This window comes from Crocodylus porosus, unplaced genomic scaffold (genome assembly GCF_001723895.1).
Source record: "Crocodylus porosus isolate Cpor-Errol unplaced genomic scaffold, CroPor_comp1, whole genome shotgun sequence".
NCBI lineage: Eukaryota > Metazoa > Chordata > Crocodylia > Crocodylidae > Crocodylus > Crocodylus porosus.
Genome location: NW_017728949.1, coordinates 16,901,113 through 16,927,182, shown reverse-complemented (window position 1 = coordinate 16,927,182; position 26,070 = coordinate 16,901,113). Strand labels below are relative to the sequence as shown.

Sequence of the window (26,070 nt, the reverse complement as noted above, 5' to 3'; positions counted from 1 at the left end):
GAAAGAGGGGAGGAAGAGAAAAATACACAGAAGACAGAATGCATGACACAGCCCTTATTTTCTTATTTTGTGGGTTTACAGAAGATCAGCTTTCTTCCAGAACATCTTCACATGCTGCCTGTAACAATCTCTTTATAAATGCATTTTGTATGGCTATTCTAGAGCTAGAGCACTTATCCCTCCCTGTCTCCTGCACATCACCTAGTTTCTATCACACTGAAGTAAAAAGAGAGACATATTTTCGTCAAGGCCGCTCTGAAAGCTTATAATAGGAACATGTAGACTAAGGAAAATAAAGAACAACTTTAGCAGACTTCTGAAATATGCTGCCAGCAATACTTTGGAAGACCTTGCTGGAAAAAAAAAAGTTTTGCTAAATAGGAACAAGTGAGAAGTAATTCAGAACTGTGTACCTAACATCACAAGGGAGATACTCACCCAAATTAAGAGCTGTACAAGCACGACATTTCCTTTCCTGCACGCCAAGTGCAGGGCAGTACGCCCATCTCCATCTCCACACGTCTCATTTACTTCTTCCCGCGTGCCATGGGCCAGGAGCAGGATGACGGTCCGCAAGTCTTCCTCAGCTGTAGCTCGCAGCAGGTGCTGGCCTAGGGAAAGCTCCAAGCACTGCAGAGGGGCAAGGAAGAGCTTCTGCTCATATTTAGCACGTATCCAGCGTTCTTTTTCTTCCCTAGAGAAGGAAAAGGAAATACAACCTTCAAAACTGGTACCACTGTCTTTGACTAATAGCATACAAGGTCATTACAAGACACAGTGACATACGGAAGCTGGTTGGCACAAATTATTTTTCTTGCAAATTTTAGCAAAAGACCTGACACAGAAACATTTCCTTTAAACTTGAAACTTGCAACACTATTATTTATTTGTACTGTCACTGTGCCTAGGAGTCCCAGTCATAGGTAAACATCCAACTGTTCTGGGCCGTGTACATTCACATTTCTCCACAATCATAAGGGACTAGAGATCTAAGTTACATACTGACTATATGTAATAGCCTTTTACTTCAAGAGTGCATTGGGTCATAAATCATGGCAGATGTAGCCATATTACTTAACCATACCACTTACAATCTTTACTCAGGAGGTGCCCAGGACTAAAGCAGTCGAAAGGATCCAGATCAGGGAGAATATATATTGGTGTTTCCTGAATTATACTTAGACATGCACGGTGATAGCACTGAAGTCATTCATGATCTCGCTCTTTCTCACCAGAACACTATCAGTGAACAGTGACAGGACAGTTAAGTTTCACTAAGGGAAAGAAGTTTAGGAATTTTTTTTAAATGGAAAACAAAAAATTTGAAAAATGGCTTCTTTTGCTGGGACAAGTAAGTGGAAAAAGTGTCCTAAAATACTGTTATATCATAGGACAGCAGATTACTTTGCCATTGGTTGAGTCTTTCATTTATAACCCCCACCCCTAGAACTCCGTAATGTCCTCTGGGCGGTCCTCTCACAGGTAAATTCCCATTTGTAGGTGCTCCTGGCCAACAGAACAGGTATCTAAATGGAAATCTGCCTACCTGTGGACACCGCATACAATATCTAGCAAGGAAACTCATTACTGCTGACATTTTTTCCTCCAGCGGGAAAAAGAAAAGCTCTGTTTATGCCTTTCAGTAGTGTTTATACTACTTCTAGTAATCTAGTGTCAGGTTAGCCCTAATCTGTTTTTAAATACTTACGTAAACAGATGCTTCCAACAGCAAATCTGGATTAGTTTTGCACCACTTCCTGGTACATGTGGAGTGACCTTACTTTGACCTCCCTAGACACTTTTCATTCAAAGCCTCCAAAAGCATGAGTTTTGCAACACGAATATTAATTTACCCTATCAATATGCAGTATTTTTCCTGTCTAAAGAAAAGTACGAGTTTTCAGTGTATGAGAAAAATGGGCATGCTCAAAGCTCTGAATGGCTACTACATCTAAATACTGACACTGTTCTGAATGCTGAAACATTGCCTTTGAGTCTGATACTTGAAATACAGGATATTTTAAAATGCTCAGAATTAAGGGAAAATGCTTGTAAATAATGTTCAGGTTGTGAGACAAAGTGACAAGAATGAGGACATTCACAGGAAGGATTAATATTCCAAGTTTTAACTTGTGCTGCTATGTTAAAAAATAACTAAACATGCAGAGAAAGAGTGGTCTGAGAGGGCTGCAGTTGCTTAAAATGGGCTCCAAGATGCCATTTCTGTATTTTAAGTGCTTTCCCAAAATCAGAGGATGTTGTATAGCTTTCATTTATCCCAAGCTGGTACATCATCAAGCCAACAAAGTAAGAAGGCGCAGGCTTTGATAAGGCGCATTTGAAGTATGCTTTGTATTTATTAAAAATGAAATGGAGTATAATGACAAATTATTTTATAAACACATAATTTACACTTACAAACTGGGCAGGACAAAAGAATTTGATGGATCTTATCAGTTCCACTATGGAAAAAAGTGCATGCATTCTTTCTGAAGGAGACCATTATTATAAAAAACCTGCTTCTACCTCGGTCTGCTGAACAATACACTTGTAAAATATTAGTTATGTGGACCGGAAGATCACAGAATACAGATCAACTCTATTCTTCCCCCCATCTTCCCTGAAATTGGTTACTTGCATTTCTAATCACAGTCATGACACCAGCTGTGGTAACCAGGGTGAATAGGAGTTGCTTTCAGAGTTTAAGAAAAACTGTCTATTCCACTCACAAGCTGGATATGAGAACAAGATCCTTGGGAGGTGGAGGGGGTGAGCATCATTTCAGCCTAAGTCATAAAATGTGACTGCATGTGCACTGTATGGAAGCAACACTAAATACTGCAAGTTCAGGTGAAAACCTTCAGATTACTCGGCTACCCTGGTTTTACAAATTCATTGACATAAATTTACATACATTCTGAAAGACGAGGAATGAGGAATCATTTAAATATATGTTTCTTACACACAGTAAAGAGAACAATGCTGCTGGGTGAGAATGATGCAAAGACGGGAATCCTGCTATCTTTGGGAAACATGTGAGAGTCACAAAATGCCCAAGCCCTACCCACATTATCTTGATGCATCAAAAGGTTTATTCAGAAGGGAAAACAAAACACACAGACAAAAAGCAGAACACAAACTTATTAATTCTGAGAGGGAGAGCAGCCCATCACTTCTATTTCTCCCATGGGCTCAGGAGAGAAGGCAAGAGGAAAAGGATACTACCCATCCTCTTGTCAAAAGATTTATATTGCTGCATAAGAAGATAGCACCTTCTGTTTGTCTCGCACAATTATGTGATCAAGATTCAGTATAAACTCAACATTTGCTGCAGAGCTGAAGAGTTATTTGTCACCCAAAACATTCAATAAGTACTCTAGAGTCCCTACCTAATCGGGGGAGGGTTCTGCATTTTACAGAAGACATGATACTGCACCATGCCATTAGCTTGCTGTTTTATTGCACCTCAATTTTCCCATGTATAAAACAGGTGCAACACCTATGTGCTATGGGTGCTTAATTAATTAGGCCCCTTCCATGAATGAACAGTCCCATGTGAGTATGTGTGGAGTGCAGTTCTGCTCAATATGAGCAGCAGTACTAGTTTTTAAGGAACCCTGACAGCCTCCAGTGGAAGGTATAACCTTAGATACTGCAATTTCAATGATAGTTTCTAATGTGAGAGAATAATTTATATTTAAAAACAATTCCAGACCCTGCAGTTATGGGAGAGTATACTGGACAGTGTTCATCTATAACCCATTACACATATAGATATGCAATGTCTTCTTAGTACATTCCTGATCAGTGTCTGAAGCTTTAATACCATCACGTATGAATGACCTGCCTGATCAAGTATTCCTAAAATTCCACTCACAATTTTTATCAGAAAGTAAATAAATCCAATAAATCCAAACACACACACACACAGAGTATAGGACACCCTGGCACAGACTATTTCTGATACCCAATGTCAAATGGGATTCAAAACACAAGTGTTCTAAGTGGGACACACGAAACATACTTAATTTAGACTTCTGTATAGTAAACTATCCTTAATCACTTCACGGATAGCTGGGAGATGGGCAACCTGCTCTCAAAGCATTCAAAATTTGGAATTATTTGTCTTGAGTAAAAAAAATCCAGGAAGTCTCATTGACATCCTCTCTTGCGTTCCTCGTACTACATCTTCTTTCATATTTGGTAGGAATGATTTAATTTTCTGTGGAAAGTTCTGGGGATTTTTCTTGGAGACATTTTGGCTCACTGTACCTCATGTTCACCCCAGAAATCATGCCACTAGGACATAATGACTACAATTGTTTCTCTGATGTCACAATTTCAGTACTGGGATCCACAGCTTGTCTTGGTTGAGCTTTCATTTTCCCAAAGGAAAGGCCAGTCCAAGAGCAGAGTTGTCAGCAGTAGATCACTTAACCTCATTCCAATACCCTGGAGGACCACTGTTCACATCCCCTGTTAGCTAATGAGCTAAAAAATGAATTATTGGAGTGGTCAGCAATAAGCAGAAAGAGGAGGTACAGTGCTTCATTTCAGCCTCTGCTGACATACCTTTAAATAAATCAACTGAATAAGAGTGAGAGGAAATGAGAGAAAGAGCAACTAATCAGAAAAAGACACTGAACCAATCCCTAAAAATAAAAGAAATGTGCAGCTGAACACCTGCTGGTAAATATTTTCTTCCTCCTAGCCCCATTTGGCACCCTATTAGCCCCTTCTCCGGGCAACCTCTTCTTTGTTAGGTACCCCCAGTTGTAGCCACCCTTGCATGTGAAAAACCGTATCCTAACCATGATTACCTTCCTTGGTTACTGTGACTTCCAAAATTCATTAACATCCTTTTCTCTGGATCAGAGAGCAGGCTAAGGCCACCTCACTGGAGATCTTACAGCATTATATGTTTGGATCTTTTCTAGCTTGCCTGGCCCAGGAGAATGCATGTTTGCTCTTCCTGTATACATTGATTAAGGATACAGATTTTCTTCAATGACCTTGCTGGTTCAAAACGCAACCTTTTTACTTGCAGTCGTTTTTATTTTTGAACATACGTACATAGGGAGAATTAATAATCAACTGCAAATTACTAGATGAACTTACAAACAAGCAGAAGCGTTCTAGAAACCAGATAAGGCAATGCTTGAGCTTTTCACCTTTTAAAAGCGAATACCAATATACTGGAACCTAGGTTCCTGACAAATAAAGCTTCACTGTTTACACAAAGGCCAGAGAAGGAATAATCATCATTGTGCTGTCTTCACCGTGCTAGGAAAGTGCAGAACCACTGAGCCCTGACCAACAAGTGCCATCGTTTTCTTGACTTTAGTAGGTGTTACCATATTCTCACTGAACTTGAAGTCATTTTAGTGTGATAATTAAACACAGCCAGGACTTTGGTACCATATGTGGGTTGAAGTTTATTAGAAATAGAACAAAACTCCAACCCTCAGTTTATTTTGATCTAATTAATTGCTTGCTTCTCAAGATAGTGACCTATTATTGAAATTACTCTGTCAGCCATATCCCATCACTATTAGCTGGAAGCAAAATGAGGAAATGTAAGGAGGGAGGACAGAGCCGATAGGATGAAGGGATACAAACAGCAGATTTGCTTTTGACACAATTATTTTGCTTCACAAACTAGGATGTAGTCTGTGCTTTCACGTTAGAGCAGAAGCTACACATTTTAGAGTCCATGTCCAGTGTAACTCAGACCCTTTTCTACTGCATCGTTTAACTCTCCTTTTTCAATGAGGAATGCATAGGTGTACACCTAACACAGATACAGGTCGGAGCTGAGCATTGTTGATTTTATTTTGGCTCTTCCTACTCTTCCTCCCTACTGTTCTCTTCCACCTCCAGCCTCATTCTCCCTCTTCAAATGGACAAATGTATTAAGAAGAGAAACAGGAAAGCAAGGTGAGAAAAAAACCACATTCACTTTGGCATTAGGAACAATGTAACTACAGGAATTTACAACTCGTTGTTTAGTCAGACCATGTACGAGAAGACGCATGACATTTCAACATGAAACTTCAACAGTGGAGGAATAAATTCTTTTCATACCTGTTTCACAGATTAGCCAAACACAAAGGAGTTTCCAGAAGCAACATTTCAATTTTTATTTAATCTGATATATTTCAAAATATCCAAAACAAAGCACTTAAATGATGAACGATCTATTGACACAAGAAATGCTTTCTCTAGGAAAGCTTCCAGGCTCTGAACATCTCATATACTCAAACCTCACTGTTTTACCACTTAATGGCTGTACATTTAATACAACCAGCATACTAACATTTAATGTGGCAGTTATCCGGCTAGCTCAGCCACAGACGTGCCCCACTTGCTATCCCATCGGGAGCTGACAAGGTTAATGGGTCTGTTTCAAGAAAATGATATTAACCCAACCCCTACAATACCCCAAAACTGGCTTTAAATGCACCTCCTGTAGCGTCCCAGGATGTGTCAATGACTCAGTGATTTAGTGATGCAGAGAGCATGCGTCAGACAATCAGTGCCGTAACCTCATCATCACAGAGCCTGGCTTCTGATTATGCTGCAGGTTTTCTTCTAACAAAGCTGTTCGAGATGATGCCTTTCAGTATTCAATAACTTGCCCTTTGTTTTGTTGGAATATTCAACATGGTGTTTTTGGTAGGGAAAAGCAATGGAACAGAGACATTTGTTTGGGGTGGGAGAGGGAGAATGGAAAAGGTGAGAGAGATTCACAATATTTTTAATTGTGACTAGAAGGGAGGGGAGAAGAGAGGGTGAGAAGAAAGAGCTAGCAGCAAGGAATTTCCAAAGTGTCTTCCTGCCTCAAGCAAAGCAGGAACTGGGAGGAGAGGCATGGAACAGGAGTTGGGAACAATATGCTGAGAAAACAGAGGGGGCTTCCTCTCTCTGCAGGAGAAGACCCCACTCTATTGCAAAGTAAGTGCTTAGCAGTTGACTGCTTCCTAACATGCATGCCTTCTCTCCTAGGCTGCGTTGCTAAGGGGAAAGGCGCACAGGCCCACTAGGAATACAGGTCCCTGGCAAACAAGGAGGCTGCAGACAGCAAACAAAGACTGATGGGTATTTATTCCTTAATTACGGAAAGCTTTTACAAAACTGGCCACTGTAAATCCCGCATGCTGAGAAAGGGAGTTACAGGACAAGGATTTATGTGCACCAGGGCCAAGAGGAAATAAATACCTCAGTGGCTCCTGATCAATACCTGAAGTGTTTTGCCAACTTGCAGGGTGTTTTATGAGCTGTAAGGACAGAAAAGAATCATTAATAATTAAATAAAGTCAACCTATTAAGCTTATTACATCTTACACGTTATAGTTAAACATGGCAGGCAGATGAAGTAAGGTCATCTAGAAAAGCTGTGGACAGTATGACATGCAAATATACTGGGGTCAATAACACACACAAGCTTGGTGTACAACGCCAGACCTATGCTCTGACAGCCCATCAGCACAGGTAAATTTGCATGGTTATGTTTCTATCATTCTCTCTTCACAAGGAGACCACTTGCATGGAATTGAAGTTCTAGTTTCATCAAAGCTGCAGCTTTGTTTACTAGAAAATAGAGGTGTGATGCTCATAATTGAATGTTGCACAACTGCTCCAAATTCAAATTTATTCTCATTTCATGTTAAACTTGAATATGGGTCTCTTTTGCATCAATAACCAGCCTGTTTGCAGATATTTTACACATATGGGTCCTGTCCATACAAGCGAGCATGTGCCTGTTGCAAAGCAGGTTGAGATGCTGCAAGAGGCATGCTGGGAAAGAAAAAAATGTTCTCTGCACTGTGTATTTGCAGTGCGAACGCTAAATTTGATACCAGGAAATCCCAATGTGAAAAAATAACACGTTGGAAAAAATCAGCACAGGGCATGCTCCTGGAGCATGCTGTGAAGCAACCGGAGGCTGGGTCCTCCAGAGAGATGCTCTGGCCAGAACTTCTCTATGGCTCCCCCGTGACTCTGCTGCTCCAGCATGCTGCCTCATTTGGCCCAAAGGTCAACTGTGCAGCCACAGCCCACTGACAGGTGGCCCAGAGGTGCAGGAGGCTCTGCTGCATTGCCCATACCACAGCCCAGGCAGCCGTGTGGTCCCCGCCCGGGTCTGGCAGGCATGCAGACATGGGGCCACAGGTCCAAGGGGGAGGATGCTGTCGCATGTGGCAGCAGGTCACAGCCAGGCAGCAGACCCCACAGCCAGACTGCTGCAGTGGGTAGAGGGTGCAGGGATCACTCTAGATTAGGGCTGCTTCAGCAGTCTAGCTGGCACAAGGGGTAGTGTCCCCAGATAACAACTGCCTGGACCTCAGAAGCTCCTGAGGGCAAACAGACCGGACCTGCTTGCCTGGGCAGGTTTTTATACTGTTGGGGCCAGCACCTTTGCACCTGCACTGGCCCCAGCCTCTAGCTCCCGCTGGCTGCAGATCTGGGAGGAGCTGAGCTGGGCCAGTTTGGTGCAAGTGGCACAATTTGCCCCGTACCAAAGTGCATGTTCAGGCATGTGTGCCGAGGCACAAATCTCCAACACCAATTTGGGCCTCTGCTATGTGAGCTGCTGCAAGCACATGTGCCTGCATGTGTGGATGTGTCCATATATGTCTGCACGTGCTTACACAAAACGGTGGTTCTACAAAGGCAAAGAGGTATTTTTCATGTTTCACCTGTTATCCAACCAATAAAGTGTCAGTCACAAAAGTTTATTTAGTGGTCCAAAGATATGAATGCTTTCCTATCACTTAACACCACTGCCACTCCTAGTACTTCAGTGTTATCATTAACAATTTGTGTTAATTTCTACAGCTCACTAGTTGCAGAGATTTCTAATACTTGCAGCCTGGTTTGAATTTACCTATCGAATTGGTCACCTACTGAAAATCACCTATCAATATTTAACACCCATCCTTTTGATGTAATAAAAACTCCAGCACCCCTTCTCTGCTCCCTGCTTCTGCCACTTCCTCAGTACCCAAATAACATCGCTTTCAACTAACAGCATTTCCTATGCTTCTAGTTTTGCTTTCAGTGATGCTACAAAAAACCCCTGAACCACCCCCTCAGGTGCGAGACACCTGCTGGATTTACAACCATATAACAATAATTACTGGCCAGACCAGCACATTGAAGTTTACTGACGTGAATTGACTTGGGTAAATATACTGCAATTGTGGACTCTGATACATCGTATAAAGCAGCAGTAAATGTAACATTTTCATTGCAGAACATACCACTAAATCAAATAGTTTTTAAGGCACACTTGGTAAGACATCACATCAGAGGATTACTCTGTCGGTGATTAAATAAAAACTCCACAATACGCTTTGCAGAGAGAACACTGCGTACATTAAGAAAACACTCAATTTACTGAAAATAAAGAAATCTAATTGTGGCAACTACAAATCCTACAAGCCTGTTACCCAGTCTTTTCTCGTTAAAAAACTAACCATGTTTTTATTCACATGTGAACTACGAAGCAAAAAAAAGCTGCAGACTAGCAAAAGCTTGTTTTTTTTTCTGTGTTTTGTCTCAAAGCCTCAAACCCTACCATGTACCATACATATATGTGTACTATACATATGTGTACTATAATATGTGTACTATACATATTTTAAGAGATTACCATCAAAGTCTGCAAAGAGAGGAATAATAAAGGGAAACTGTCAGATTTCTCTATATCCAACTTAGGGAAAAATGTTGTAAGAGTCTCAAGAGGAGCCTGGATAAGCTTTTGCAAGAGACAGCTAAGGCATAATATTTCTGCATCTGTTTAGGGGGCTTTGGACTAGATAGCCCTTGAGGTCCCTTCCAACCCTATGATTTTAAAAGGAGCATACAATGTCTGGAGGAATGGTTTATGGGGGTTTCCACTGGGATATAGAAACATTCACTTATTTGAATTTAGCCCATGTCAGATCAGAAGTTGGTACTTTCCAACCACTGTTTGACGGCCTAAAAAACCTGCAAAAGCTGGTGGGCTCAGTCCATTTTCTTGTAGAGAGATGTTCACACATAAACAAAACACTGTTGAGGCAAAACAACAATATACTTGTTTTTCTTGTTGACAGTGTCATCACTAGGATCCCGTGGACCTATATAATGTACAGTAAGAATCTACTACTTCTAAAGTCTGCCAAGAGAACGAGCCTGAGGCACACTTTTCACAACAGTATTTGAAGTTTGCAATGAAACTATATACAACCCATTTAAATAGACCATTCCAATTTCAGGGTTGCCAATCGGGCAACTTCCAAGAATACTAAAAATATAATGCTTAAAAATAAGAAAGAAAAAGGAAGTTACAAGTTATCTTACATTAGATACAGATACAAACTATAAGCCACAGTGTACCTTAGTTTCTTGATTGATTGACAAAGTATAGAAATAAAGAAAATATTAACTACAAAGATATACTTTTGGCATTTTATTATGCCTATATTAGCTTACTTGTGTAGATATCCTAAACATGAAATTCAAAATATACACAATAGTTTATGACTGACTGATTAAAAATTTTAGTTTACTGTTTAATACATGTCACTTCATTTTGAGCATTTCACTCACTCATTTGCTATTAGTTAAGGATAAATTTCTCCAATATGAACAATACACTTCAGAAAACTACAAGCATTATTTAAATTTGGCTCAAGAAGTTGTAACAATTCCTCTTTTCTTTTAAAAATGGTATAATTTCTATTCTGACACTGAATTTTTCATATTAAAAGCACAGAAGGGATGAACGACTGCTTTGAATGGATGCTGCAACTGAAAATTTTGTGCAAATTGGGATCAAAATATCATTATAGCTGTTTATACAACAAATGCTTAGCTATTTGAATCTAAAGTACATCCAAATTTATCAGGCTTTTGCTTTCATGCTCATGATTATGTAGAGCTCCTGTATAATATTTAAATACTAGAAAAAGTGCAGCACAAATATCTCAATACATAAATCTCAATAAATCTGTGCCAGGTGAGAGACAGACCGAGGTAGCCAAGTGAAGTTCTCATAGACCCAGTGTAATGTGGCATATAACAGGGATGTACATCAGCAATGCACTTTACAGCAGTTCTTCCTGTGATGCGACTATCACACTGCATTAGGGATACCATAACAGTCGCTGATGTGATCTGCTTTGGAACATATCGCATCATAAACAGATGAAAGAAGAGAAATGGAGCTTTTCCTCTGCTCATATTGCTATAAAGTGGGTAAGTAACCTAGTTATGAGCACACCAATGCTTTATAAATAACACGGGGGAAAATCCAAGGTCTATCCAAGAGCTAATAAACTTGTGATTTATACAATAAAAAGGTCTCAGACAAGGATTTGCCTAAAGCAGATTGTACATGGGTTTTTATATTGACAGGGAAAGGAAAGACAAGGCAAGATTTGAGCTACAAATTTTGAATATAATTTTTGTTTAAAGACCAGAAACCAAATGGTATTCTTGCAGTACATGAAGAAACTTACAGGAAAAATTTAAAATCTTGGTGGTCCTAGCCTCCTGTTCTAACATAACCTGTTATAAAATAATTTGGGCAACAAACCAACCAAAAACTTATTCTGTTTACTTTATTTTTAATTATTATTTCTTTTTAATTATTATTTTTTATTATTATTTAATTATTTTTAAAATACTGTACTTCCATCAATGCAAATAAAACAGGAACACTTTTTGAAGAAACGAAAAGATTACCCTAGTTAATGCACACACAATTAAAAAGCTAAATAAAACAGTAGTAAATTCAGTACTTTACCATAGATTATGAAAAAAACATGCATTTTTTCAGAGCAAGAAGAAACTAAAAATAAATGTTTTGATTTTGCTAAAGTCGGTAGCAAAGGAAAGACATTTACAGCTGAGGTTTTAGTGAGATGAAGAACAAACACATCATTAAAATCAATCCAATTTATAAACATCTTATAACAATGTAACATAGAAAGGTCTTTTTCCTCACCTGGACACCAGACCTCCCTTCCCTTTTCAGCACCTTGCATCAAGGTACGTCCATCTCTTGCTTCTCTCACCAGCTCTTTTTGACTGACTTCTTCCTATCTCTCTCTCTTGGCCATTCTTGCCTTGTTTCTCCATCTCCTTCCTTGACAATTCAGTCTTTTCTATTCTCCATACCCTCCCCTTAGTAGCAATCTTTGTCTTGTCTACCACATCCTCTTTCACCTCCATGACTGTGGACCTTTTCTGCCTCCATCACCATTTACTCCAAGGTTCTGGAGCTGAAACTGAATATTAATATACTACTATACGCCTTCAGTGTTTTAGATCACATGTCTCTGGTTCTAACTGGCGTGTTAGATCACTTGGAGTCGTCCCTCCATTTAGTCAACAGGTTACACAGGTTAAAACCCAAGTTAAAATGAAATGAACAGTTGATGCTCAGCATTTTTGAGAAACAAGGCCCCACTGGTGTGAAAATGCCATAATCAGATTCCCACATTTTCTAGAAGCATAAAGCAGCTCTAGCATTTCCTTTAGCACATGAAAACAAAATGAAATCTTGAATAAATAAAAGTAATTGTAGTTTCTGCCATGACCATCATTCACTTTCTTTAAGGGTACCAAAGAAAAAAGAAGGTGTCGTATAAATGCCTTTCTGGCTCTAAAAGCCCAATAGTTCTATGTTAGGGTTTGCAAAGATGCCTTTAAAATGGAATTCAGCTGAGTCCCAATAAGGAAAGTTAACAGTAAGTTAAACAAAGAGGATGCCTGTATAGACAAAGGTGTTTCACTTTGAATTGGACTACCTATTTCACATCTGTGCAAACCCCACTGATTTTAGTAAAAATAATACAGATAAAAACCTGACCCAAGTCTTTGAGACTATTATCCTAGATGTCTGATAAAGAGTCACAACACTCAAATGAGTTTTGTTTATTACCTATGAAAAACTATCAAGAATGTGGGCCTTGGTCCAACTCAAAATCTATGTAACAACATATCAGAGTGGTCTTTCAGCAGAGCACTGGTGTTATCAATATAACTAAGCTGCCAGGAACAAGATAAGAATGTGATGCTAGGGGAACAAGTGAGTTGCATACTTTGAAAGCTAGGGTAGTGCCCTTGGACATCATTTTCCAGTCATTATTGGACACTAAGGCTAAGGACAGATATTACACAGAAACTGGTTTAAGTGGTCAGAAACTGGTTTAAACCTGTAAGAGAACAGATGTTCAGTGCACATGAACCAGTTTGGAAATGGCTGAAACTGGTTTGAGATAAATCTGGTTGCATGTAGTATCAGACTTAACTGATTTGGGTCAAACCAGTTTATGCAATGTCTGTCCCAGACCCCTTGCTGGTTTAAGATAAACCAGACTCCCCAGCATCCCAGCATGCTCTCTGGGCTGGGCAGGGCTCTCTGCTCCTCAACAGTGCAGGCCCCTTCCTTCTGCTCCCTGGCCAGAGCTCTGGCAGAGACTGCAGGTATCTGCCTGGCTTCTCCCTGGTAAGCAGGGAGTATTCCCTCCACCCCTCTGCCTTATGGAGAAACCTCAGCATTAGCTAGCAGACCACATGCTGGCTACAGTCCAGGCCATGGGAGATAATAAGGCAGATGGGCTTTTTGGAGCTAATCAAAGGTAGCTGGTAATGTCCATCCTTGGGAAAGCTGTTTAAGAAGAGCTTGAACTAATGGAGAGAGGCACTGTTTTCTTAATGGCGTGATAAACACTGAGTTAAGGGTGATAAACAATCCCTACTGGGCTCCGGGGGGGGGGGGAGGAGCAGGGGAAACCCTCCCTAATCAGAATGTCCTGCCAGGCCTGGCCACACCCACCTTAGCTCAGCACTGAGTAAGAAAAGGGAAAGCTGCTCTACCGCTTCCCAGCTTCTAGCCCAAGCCATTGCAGGAATATGCCTGAATGTTTTCAGTCCAGAGGGGATGTCTGTACGGTTACAAACTGGTTTCGCCTAGTCAGGTTAGACTAACCTGCAAAGATTGAATTGATTCAGGCTCAGGTTTTTTGAATGTCTTTCCCTAGCCTAAAGCAACTAGATCTTCATAGAGCAGGCAAATGCTCATGTCACTTTCAGGTCAGACACTCAAATGCATCAGTCACTTTTGCAGCCTTAAGCTTTGCGATGTAGTGGCAGAAAGATAAGAATTTGTACCTAGGAAACAAGTGCAGAAAAGTTAACACAAAAAAAGAAAAAGGATAGGTAACTTGCACCAAATAACATGACTGGAAGCTCCAGTCACATGCAGAAGAATGCACAGGGATTTAAGATATTTGCCAGAATGGATCATTTTTAGCCCTTTGCCTGAGAAGTGTTTGCGCAAAAGACACTTTTTTGTTTCCTGCTGCTTTCCTGCATAGTCTCTTCAGGGCACATTTGGAAATTATTTAAAAAGATGAAATACCTCTAATCTGTTACCAATTAGAAGAAACATGTGAATATTATTTTCTAATTTGTGACTTGAGTGTGTCTCAAAACCAGAGAGGAGTAATTGAAATAATTACAGCTGCTCCTGAATATTTCTATTATGCTCCTGAAATAAGAGAGCGGGTATGTCCTCTTTTGCCTGATGTGCCCCAGGGCTGAATGTATTGATAAGTAAGTACATCAAAGCCTTGAACATGAACTGCCACAAAATTGTAATTCCTACCAAGTGCATGTTGCCTTGTGGCAGCTAGAACCTAAGGCCTTTTAAACTGATTAGTTAGTTCCTAATGGTCTTTGTCAAAAACTCAGACTAGGGGGAGGGAACTATTAAGGAAGAGGCAAAAGTTTAATAGTAAACACTCAGCTTTCTACTCTATTCAGGAAGTCCACCATGAAACTAATTTTCAGAGGGCTACTGATGTATAAGATCTAACCCCTGATTTATAATAGCAGCCATGTAGATATTTTTCTGAAATCCAGACAGTGCGACTTGAGTGACTAACTCCTGAAAATTGGTAATTTCCTGGTGGTTAGCAGTAGCGGATTCACCAATGAGATATCAGAAAAAGCTAATAAATTTATAGTGCGTTATATGCCAATTAGACCCCTTCAGCCATTCAAGAGGCACTGCCACCAATCAGGTTATCATTCCATAAATGTACTCTTTAGAGCTGATCTCATCACAAATCAATCCTGCATTCAGATTTTCAAAGCACAATTCTCATTAGTATTACCCAGCAAATGTACTTGCAAAACAATGCAGTGAGCATTTTTTCTTCTCTAAGAGCCCTTTCCCAATGCCCTGTGCCTAGTTATTCTCTTCTTGTGTACAGTCATGCCAGTACCTCAAATGGTAAATAATCATTCTCAATATCATATTCATTCTGCACAGAACCAGATTTATTACATACTTCATACTGGGGAGTTTCATAGTCATTCACAAGCCATCCGTGAATCTCTTGGTTAAATTACATCCCTGTATTTAATCATGCACCATGCAATATTCCATCAATACAGTGATTCATATTAGTTCCCTTAGCTAATACAGTCTTCCTCCCTATGACATACAAAAGCAGCAGACACTCAGCAATGGGTTATTACAGCACTGCAATTGGAAAAGGTGAAAGAATAAAAAGTATAGAAAGAAAAATAAAAAAACCTGAATGAGCATGTTCAGTACATTTTATACTCTTGCCACAATCTGTATTACCTCTTTGTGCTTAGACCTATGCAAGAAATGTTATATTTTAGATTACATAATGGCCTTCCAAAGTGTACTCTTGTCCTCTGCAAAAAAGGGCCACATAAGACCTTTGGGTTTTGGCTGTAATTTAAGGCAGTATAGGTGCACATTAGTCAGCATTATCATTCCCAAAACCAGGGTAGATACATGCATTTCTAATTCTTAAGACTCTACCCAAGGGCATTTCATTGACATGGATTGCATATTCATTTATGGACAATGCAAGGCACCTTGGATGTATAACACAGCACACATTTTCCTTGAATTATCTTCTTTTTCGTCAGAAGTCTAAGAACTGAATCTGACAAGTGTGTCATGCAAACATGATGTTAATACTGCTATGTAGGCCTTTACATATTTCATTTCAAAATTACTTGCCATTTGTGCAAAGCAGCTGATCAAATGTGATCTGATTGAACTAAACATTACATGATTTGCTCTAGTCAGCTGCCAGAGTAAGTGCTAATAGCACCATTAGCAGACAAAAACTGTACGTTATTATTGCATCTCACCAGCTTTTTGCAGCTTTGACAGGTACACTTGTGGGTGCTCTGAACAAAGTTTGGGGGACCCTGTATGTCCGCTACCAAGGAGATAGCCTGGCCATGGCACCACACCATCCAGAACAAAGAGGTGGCGTAATCTACCTCCAACTCCAAAGGTCTATGGAGCCTCCAGGAACTGCATTGCAAATTTTCCTTCATGGAAACAGATTCTGTTACGATTTTCCACTTTAACTTGTATATAACATGGTCTGAGATCCTATCAGAGCTCACAAAAGATACTAAGCCTAACCTGACTGCTATTGTAGAATTACAGTATTTTTGTCAGCGAAGTGCAACAGAGTATATTAAGAAAGGACTGGATGGCTCAGAGGACAGGCAGGATGAATGACATTTTCACCACTAAATTACTGGTCCAGTATGGCACAGAGTACATGTAAATATATTCTGCCAAATCCAGCTCTTGCCCTCAATTGTTCTTTGGAATTCAAACTGTCATGAGTATAAAGCTTTTTGAACCCTGATGGCCATGAAAACTTAAAGAAAGCATAAATGGACACAGTATTAACTTTTCTCTAGTAGGCTAGTTAAAATAAAAGCCACAGGAGGCATGAAATAGTCTGCTCATTTCAGAGGGCTGTTTACTTTGACACCTAAAGATTATGATTTAAATACCAGCATAACTGTATTTCAATTGCAGATAATTCATGCAGAAACACAATGTTCACGTGCCTATTCAACATTTCCAAACTACCTTCTCTTTGCTTCAATTTCTTGCCTCACAAAAGCTACTCAACCTCTGTTTCCCACTTCCTGACCATTTTAATGAGGAGGTATGTACTGCCAATATTATCTGTTAGCATGCTAACAACTGAAAGTGAATATGGTCATCTTTTCTATATTTAATTAAAACTCTCATTTCTTCAAATCACAACAGAGGTGCCTCAAGCTTCTATTCTGCTGTGCCAGAGGATCTGGATCCAGTTATATTCAGCCTATGCTGGGGCTAAGTTATTGCTAGTTCATGATCAATGGCCTGTGTGAAATGACTTAGTATAGTTTTAGTTCAGTTCCTACATCAAATCCATATTGATTCCTCTTCTGCAATTTTAGCAATGGAACCCCTATGAGCTGAATGGATAAAGGCTAAATGGGAGAGCAATCCCTGAACCAAAAAATCCAGATTGAGACTCATAATTGGGCAATATGTGGAAGCTCATCTCTCACAGCCTGTGTCCTAGCAGTTCTGCAGACAGAGAATACCACTACTGCCAATCAGGTACCTTTCCTAAATTCATAATTGGATTTTCAGGTGGAGGAAAAATGACAGCTCCCTACCTTGCTCCTTTTATCTGGTGAGCTAAATTTTAGTTCTGATAAAGTTCAATTTTACTTGCCATGGAGGAGCAAGAAAATTTTGCAGTCTCTCCATATAAACATAAGAACAACATCACAAGATGCCTCAGCCTTGGGCTGTCACCTGCATCTTATTTCTACTTAACCTCTTAAATAATGTTGGAATTCACTTTGTCCCCTGATGGGCACCGTAATGAGAACCAACTGTCAATCACAGCTCCATTAGCGTGGACAGACTTTCACTTCCTGAAACAATTTATTGGATTCCCAGAAGCAAATGGGCCTTCTTCCTTTTCAGCTCTGTTTTTAGGGGAACTATTCAAAAGGAGTGGGTATCCCTTCTGTTCCTGCTGAGCTGCCTTTGTTTCCTCCGTTTACTCATGAAAACAGTTTCCTGAGTTTACCCACCTCTTCTGTCTTGGGTAGGCTGAGTGTTTGCCAAAACTTTTTTTTTCTACTGCTCAGTTCACCGGCGCTATACAAAACCCACCAGCTGTTTCCAGCTACTGGCTCAGGGAGAAAGTGGGTTTTACTGTTAACCCCTTCCCAACATAAAGTTATTTCCAGAATTGGAATTTTTTTGGATGGTCCAATTTCATACAGGATATATATGAGATCCCACTGATACAACCACATGCTCTATTTTCCTTATGAGAGATTGAAAGTAGCAGCATTCCGAGGTGCCTACTTCTGATTTACCCCTGTAAAAATCTGATTTGTAGAATTTTAATTTGATGCTTGTTTTTGTTTCCTTCCTTTATTCATGGGGAAAGTCAAATTGCAGCTCAAAGAAAAAACGTACTAACAAAGGATAAAACTACTTTATTTGAAACATTATCCATAAAAGGATCGTTTTCAGTTTTCTGAATACGTGCTGTTCTTAAGAGGCTTCTTTGCAATTCGTAAATCTATTTTGATGGGATAATAAAATGTATTTAAAAATATTTCAATTTCTCCCCAAAGGAATTTAAATGGTCAGTTAATCTTTCTGCTTCAGAACAACTCACTGGAGTAAACAGAAGAGGGCTCAAGATTATATAAAACAATGTTTTTTTTCTTCTAACACTGGTCTTGAAGAATAAAATACACTGCACAACTGCACTTGAGCATTAGCAGTATGCCCTTTTAGTATAAATCAGTTTAACTTTTAGCCTGGGAAAAAGAATGTGAAACAAGAGGATAGTTATCTCTAGCCTTCTGTGATTCTCAAGTCAATAGTAAATTGGGGGACTCGTTAGTGCCATAGCAATCCAATCAGGATGAAATTATGCAGTCATGTAAGAAATAATATCTATTAGGCTAATTTAATCAACGAATACTTTACAGATGAATTAGAATGCAGAATCCAATTATTTCAAACATTCGGACTGTCAGCTGCTGTGTTTTTTAAGCAGGGGAAGAGTATAGAAGAGAGATTTAGGGAACCTTTTTTATACGGCAAAGAATAAGGTATACTTTTAACAGGCAAGCTTATAACAGCTAAAAACTGACAACTACAATCAGCACCTTCCAGTGATCAGAACGATCGCACTCAGGCGGGTCTAATCTAACCGTTCTACATGGCCCCTGTGACACGTTGCTTCTGTATATTGGCCTAGACAGCTTGATTTGATATTTCAGTGACTGATAATTAGTCTCAAGTCTTCATAATTTCCTCTTGCCACTCACCCTTTAAAAAGGGCTCAAAATCTTTAAATTACATTTTTTTTTAAAGAAAAGAATGTGGTAGTTGGGTGACACCGTCCTGCTTCAGAACTCCATTTTGCTTGAACATGGGGTCATTCCTGAAAAGGAAAACATGATTCCGGTGCCAAGAAGAAGAAGATTACATGTGGTCAGTTACTGATAATAAAAGGAAAAATTACTTCAAAGAAAACTGGAACCTGCAACAGAATTTTGTTCACCTTGTAACAGAATTCATGAAGCCTTAATCAAAATTATCGTGGATACACACACAAGCATAAGACACTTTCTGGTTCCAATACTGGCACACTATATTCTACAGAAATAAATTTCTCCTTACCTATCATTTTCTTCTTTTTGAAACTGCTGGGTTGGATATTTTATCAGAGAAAAGAAACAAAGGAACTGCCATAAGGGAACAAATTTGTGATCAGTCTGGAGTACTATCTGTTCTCCAATACCAATCAGCACAAGATGCTCCAGGGGGAAGCACAAGAAAACTTGCAGATTGGAAAATGGGAGAAACTGTTCACTCATAATTGTTAATAATTAGAGACTGGCTTGAAAGCCTCAGAACGTGAGGTGTTATATCCCTTCTAGCATTCAGTTCTGAAGTACTGAAGCAAGTCCAAGACCTGCATACTGGGACAAGATGATTGACAGTCATCTTGAAAACCAATGCAAAGTGGTCACAATAGCTTGTGTCACTCTTTCTCCAAAGGTACATCAACAGTGCAACTCATAAAAAACCATGTATGGAAGGCTGACTTCATGCTCTGTGAAGGTACATACTATAGACCACAATATTAGTTTGCACATCTCCTTGGAGCACTTCCTTTTGCAGCCGGTGACAGAACAGGACGCTATGAAAAAATGTATTTATATAGCACAATGTGTGCGCCTGTGGCTCTGTATGGTTCTGTACAGCAATTCTTGATTAATCTAACTATAGAGTCTGAACACTTTTTTGCCCTGGCATCTGGAGTGGTTTGCTCATTGACTGCCTCTTGCTTATTTAAATCTTTAATGCTCTTCTGATGTCCAAATTATGCCTGTTTCACGTGATGGATTAGCACAGAATGTGGGAAGGATAATTTTCTGCAATCTGTGGAATATCAAATTTTGATTACTTTGGGAGGCAAAAGGAAAGTTATAAGTAAACTGTTTTGACTGATAAGGAGCAGAGGGATACTTTATGCAGTGGTTCATTGGAAGTGTTGATGAATGCCTGCAGGACTCTGATGAGTCTCTACAGAAAGCATTCAGAAGCTTCAGAAAGATTTAAGATATTTATTGCGCAAATAAAACAAAACTTAGTGAGGTATGTGGGTGAAGTGGCATAGGATGATTGCAATCTGCTGATTAGACCGAGCGTGACTAATTTTTACAGAACAAACACAAACTCAAGTTTAGGCTTTGCTGTAGAATATCTAAAATGTTGGTGAAGTTGGTTACTGTGGGAAGTTATCTTTTTCTTCATCCCAGTACTGAAACTCATTCCAGAAAAACATTTATAATAGATATTCTTTTAGACGACGTCTTTGGGAGCATAAACTATTTTCTATCATCTCCATTTTAGTAGCATTCTGATACACTACTGAAACCTAAGATGGATGATCTGAGAAGATTGAAAGAGCCCTGAACTGACATTTAAACCAGTTGGGGAAAGGCAAATATAAATTTACTGACAAGTTTTGTGACAGCAAAACTCCCACTTTAGCTTTGGGATGTTTTCCCCTGGGAAAATAATGTGGATTTTTTAGTCCCTTGCTGAGAGAAAGGGAACTATTATTGACTTTTCAACGTCTCCCATAATCCACAAATTTAGAATATGTCTATTCTTCCTCTACTGGATTATTTGAAGATTATATGCTAGTCCATTTAACATCCCCACTTCTTTTTACATGAAGAGCTGTGATAGCTGAATTTCAAGTTACTTATTTATATGAAGAAAGATGCCCATTGTGTACCCTAGTATGTCAATTTGTGATCCAGGAAACCTGATGCTTTTGCCAAGTGCTGAGAATCAGACAAACTTCCATGTGTTATGTCTTCCCAGAAGACAATTTTTTTTCCCCAGAGACTATCTACCTTTACGAAGCCAAGAAAGTTTTTCAAAATGGATTTCTTTTGGCATAGTAAGTTTGCTAATGTCTACTGGAGTTTGCAGAAACTTGCCTCTGAAATGCTTGTACATCCTTGTACCATGGCTCTGAAGACTTGAAGGTGTAGCATTTTCTGTGAAGAATTAATACTGCTTTAATGAGCTTGCTTTTCAGAAACAATTAAAAACCTCTCTCATTCAGTCTCTGTGGTGACTTGGGTGTGATTCCTCCTGGATTTTTAGGCTTGGTAAGAAAAGTGGATATGTGCATTTTTATGACCTCAAGTGGGATATGAAGTGCATCTTGGTGAAAGCCCCTCCGGTCTGTTTCTAACCAGAGACAAAAAAAGAACTCCATATTGGAAAGGTCCTTTCAGACAGGAAAATCTGGAAGATTTCTGATCCAAAGTTCTAATGGCCTATATGTGACGTGTCCAAACCATTGCAGCTTCCTTTGTTGCAGAACCTCCAACAACGGTTTGTAGGCTTCAACTTCTCAACTGATTTGCTGCTTGACAGACTCACTGGTACAATGCTTCATGTATGAGACACACAACAGTCTCTTAAAGCAGTGCATTTCAAAAGCCTCAATTCTGTTCTCTAATTTCTTATTAAGCATCCATGCCTCGCAGCCATAAAGCATCCTAACGATGACCACAGCATGCAGCAGATGTAACCTTACCTTCTGTGTAATATTACTGTTTGTTCAGATTTTCTTTAGCTTTGTTAGTTGGCTGGTGGGAATCACTATTCTGGTCTTGACTTCCTTTTCAGATGTTAAGTCTTCTGTGAAGGTGGCTCCCAGATACTTAAAACTTGCTACTCTTTCCAGTAGTTAACCGCCAATCTTCATATCAACACTGCTTGCTGGTGATCTTGGAGGTCTTTGCTTTTCTCAGCACTTATTTCCATTCTGTAGCGCTTTTTAGTTTTGTCTAGCATTTCTGTAAGTTCTTGAAGCTCTTCAGATCATTTTTCCTAATTGTTTTTGATCAAAGCAACATACAGACTTATCTGGCTATTTCACAAACAAAACTACAGCTGCAACTGTATCTGCATTTTGCATTTCTGCATCAGGAAATTTAAAACTTTCCATTTGTTGAAAGCAGATCAGCTCCCAAAACAGCTACAAGGAGGACTTTCAGAGAACTGTTTTGGGTTCAGCACAACAGAGATGATGGACCCTTTGAGCACCATCTTTGGGCTATACGACAGTCTTTGTACCAGAATACCTGAACAATACACATTCGTATGTGATAACTGTATGATTAAAAGAAACAAATACTAAAAAACTAGGATGATAGTTTGATGCACAACATTGGGAGCCAGACCCATAATCACATGTTCTCAATGGTGCACTGATTTCAGTGTTGCATGAAGTGAACCCCCCTATACTTTTATTAGCCATGCTGGTAAACTAAGCCAGTAGCCACAGCAATCAAGCTATTTGCTCTTGGTTTATCTTTTGGGAAAAGCTTTGCCTTCTACAGGGGATACAAAAATGTGTCAACCACCTCTAATCCTGCCTGGTTGCTTAGAAAAAGCTCCCTTAGAGATCAAGTGGGCAGCAGCCCCTTAACAGGAACTGGTCTATGAGCTACCGCCACATGTCTAATTAATGACCCTGCCGGTCGCAGCTGGAAGAGCTGAGCTGGGGGTGATTAATTAAATTAGCTGGCAGAGGAAATTACAGTGGAAAAGCCAAAGTTTGATTGCTCCATAATTAACCGCAGTGCAAATAATATCTGCATCTATAACTTCCAGCGATGAGATCAGAAGCCAATTGAATTTGGCACTGATTGAAGTTGTAAATATCCTGTGGTGAAAAATGATAGGTTTGTTCTGAAGGGAAAACTTACAGAAATGGACATCTAGAGGATGCAATAGGGGGAGAAGGGACACCCGAGGAAACAACACTGGCATTAGACCTTTATTTCAGTAGTAGCTTCCTTTCTCTTGCTGTTCAGCTGCAGGCTAATTTTTTTATTTCTTTGGTTTTGTTTGAATGATGAGGATAAGGTACACAGTAAACAAAATATGTAAAACAACTAAACTAAACCCTGTTGATTATTTAGTTAAAATGATCTATTCCTAAAATTACTTATAACAGAATCACTGAATCTAGGAAAGGCAAAGACCTATTGGATCATTCAGTCCCTCTTCTCTGCCAGTGGAGGCTTGTTTCATATTGTAAATTTACTAGTGATGGAGTTTCCATTATTTCCCTTGGGAAGCTATTCTGCAGCCGAGTAGGCATAGAACCTAGGAAAGATTCTCCTATAATCAGACTAAACATTTCTTTTTCTAATTTCATCCTATTATTCCTAGTCATTTTTCTTTTTACTATTATAATACTTTCTTCTGAAGTGTGTATACCCTTCAAAGATTAGCAAACCAGTCTGTCCCTTTGCTCCCTTGCAGTTATCACTTAGGCAAGCTAACCATAGCTTAACTCTTTTAGTACTGCCTCATAAGTTATATCCTGCTGCTTTGAATTGCTTTTGTAGTGCTTCTCTACACTACCTTTAATTTTGCAATAGTTTTCTGGTAGCAACATGCCTATAACTGAACATAATTACAATTGTTTCCCCCTAAGCCCAGGGTAGGCAACCTTTTCCAGCTGTGGGCCAGAGCAACTTGCACTCCGTCAGAAGTGAGTGCTAGTACCCAACTGTCATTGCTGCTCATCACCGCAGTGGCACAGGGAGAGTGCCATAGCTGAAGCCCCACTTCCTCAAGGTTGGCTCCAGTGGCTCTGAGAGCTGGATTCAGCCCTCAGGCCATAGGTTGCTGACCCTGCCTTAAGCCCTGTTACCCTAAAAGGTGCACAGCTATAATTTTTCAACAGTATATTTAGGTTATTTTCAAATGATCAAATTTTTCAACTTTCTTCAGCAGTATATTTAGGTTATTTCAGCTTTATTCTGGCAGTAACTTTGGGTTAAAGATAATCAAGATTAAAGTGATGACAGGGATACTGTACATCCACCAAGTGAGTGAAGTTTTATCTGAACAACCATTTCCAATGGAAAAATTGAATTGCCCATCTCTTTTTGTATAAACAAAATTGTATTTTCTCAAAATGGTACTGTCTTTAACTTGATTTTTATTGTGCAATATGGATGTTGGAATGTAGACAACCACTTACAGGATTCTGTTCTTAAATATAGTTCCTAGGAGTTTATACTTGATCTGTAAAGTTCACACTCGTTAAAACTTAATACAATAAATTACACGTGATCTAAATTACAAATAACACCACTCCCTAACACTTTAAAAATCTTATCTTTTACAAAATTCATCTATGGCTTTGTTCATTTAAAAATAAATGTGTACTAAGAAAAATCACACAGATCAAGCTTCCATTAAACAGGTAATTAAATGCATCTTAAAATGAGCAGGACAAAGAGGTCTTTGACAAAACTGTGAATGCAAACTTTGAGGATATTTGGCTGTAGCTATTTAAAATGAGGACTGATCACTGCAGTTATCTTTAGGTCAGATTTCAATATTAACAAATTTATGAGAAAGTCAATTGGTGTCTCCTGAAAGGTACACTCCCTTAGTGAGTTGTCCATTTTTGTCATGTGGGTAGCAAGGAGCCAGATCAAAAAAGTTTGTGCCTGTTCTTCCATTTGCTAGTAAACAAATGAGCAACACTGACTATGAGACAGAAAAAAAGTGTTATTCAATTTTGTCTTTTTGATTACTGTCTGGAAGAACATAATGACAAAACAAAACATGAGCAAAATTGGAAATATATAAGCAAACCCATGATTCTTAATCAAAATTAATTAAAAAAATCAGCAAATCCTAATACATCCTTCTTGTACACTAATACTACTGTTAAGTCACTATGCATTTATTGGCTATCAAATTGTACCCTTAATTAACTTGAGCCTTGACCTATTTTCCCTTGCTTTGGAGTCAGGATTGGTGTCAGTATTGTTCTCTTTCCTCTCTATTTTAGCTAACAACATTGCAAGTGATTTTTTTGGCCCAAGAAATGTATTGTTTATCCGAGAGCTTCTGATTCCCAAGTCTTGCTGGGTGAAACAGAGATGCCTCTATAGACAGGCTGTTGAAAAATATTTCTACTGATGAAAAATGTGCTTTCATTTGGCATAGGTGTTTTTCAATTTTTGGGAAAAACAGGAATCTGATTCTCTCTGATTCTAATTCTGTTTATCTTAACAGTTCTCAATGCAACTTTATTTTGAGAATCCATTCACCATGGAAAAATTCTTTGTAGTGGAATCTCTTATGTTGCCCACGACCTATATAGCAATATATCTAAATGTGATCATCTCACTTTCTTTCTGAGTTAATTCTCAACATACACAGTCCACAAAAACAACAGAGGAAGATCTAGACTTTCCTCACACTTACCTGGGCTCTTAAGAAGGCCCCTTGTGTATGATATACTTTCAAATTCCTGTGGGTATTTTTCTTGTCCCTGCTAAAGATCTACTTAAAGTCTATGTTAAAAGCCCCAAAACAGCATCATGAATGATCACTCCATCCTTTCATTTTCAGGTCTGGCTTGTTTTGCTTTGCAACATGGCACGTCAGAATTACTGCTCAGGGTTGTCCAACTGCTAAGCAGCTGGGGGCTGCATGCCATGCGGGCCACACCAGCAGGCACTGCACTACTGCAAGTCGCACGACCCTTGCTGTGCTGTACATGGTTGGGCAGCCTCCTCTCCCTTCCCCCCTACACGCTCTTACACCATTTCCACGGG

The 26,070-nt window shown here is 39.3% G+C and overlaps 1 protein-coding gene across 5 annotated transcripts in view; it reads right to left on the bottom strand.

Moving 5' to 3' along the window:
• AGAP1 (ArfGAP with GTPase domain, ankyrin repeat and PH domain 1) overlaps positions 1-26,070 on the bottom strand; it is a 565,886-nt gene that overhangs the window by 9,924 nt on the left and 529,892 nt on the right. For all 5 annotated transcript variants that reach the window (XM_019553775.1, XM_019553777.1, XM_019553779.1 and 2 more), the window contains one exon: positions 439-694. In XM_019553775.1, coding sequence (XP_019409320.1) covers positions 439-694 — 256 coding nt within the window. The remainder of the gene's footprint in view (positions 1-438; positions 695-26,070) is intronic.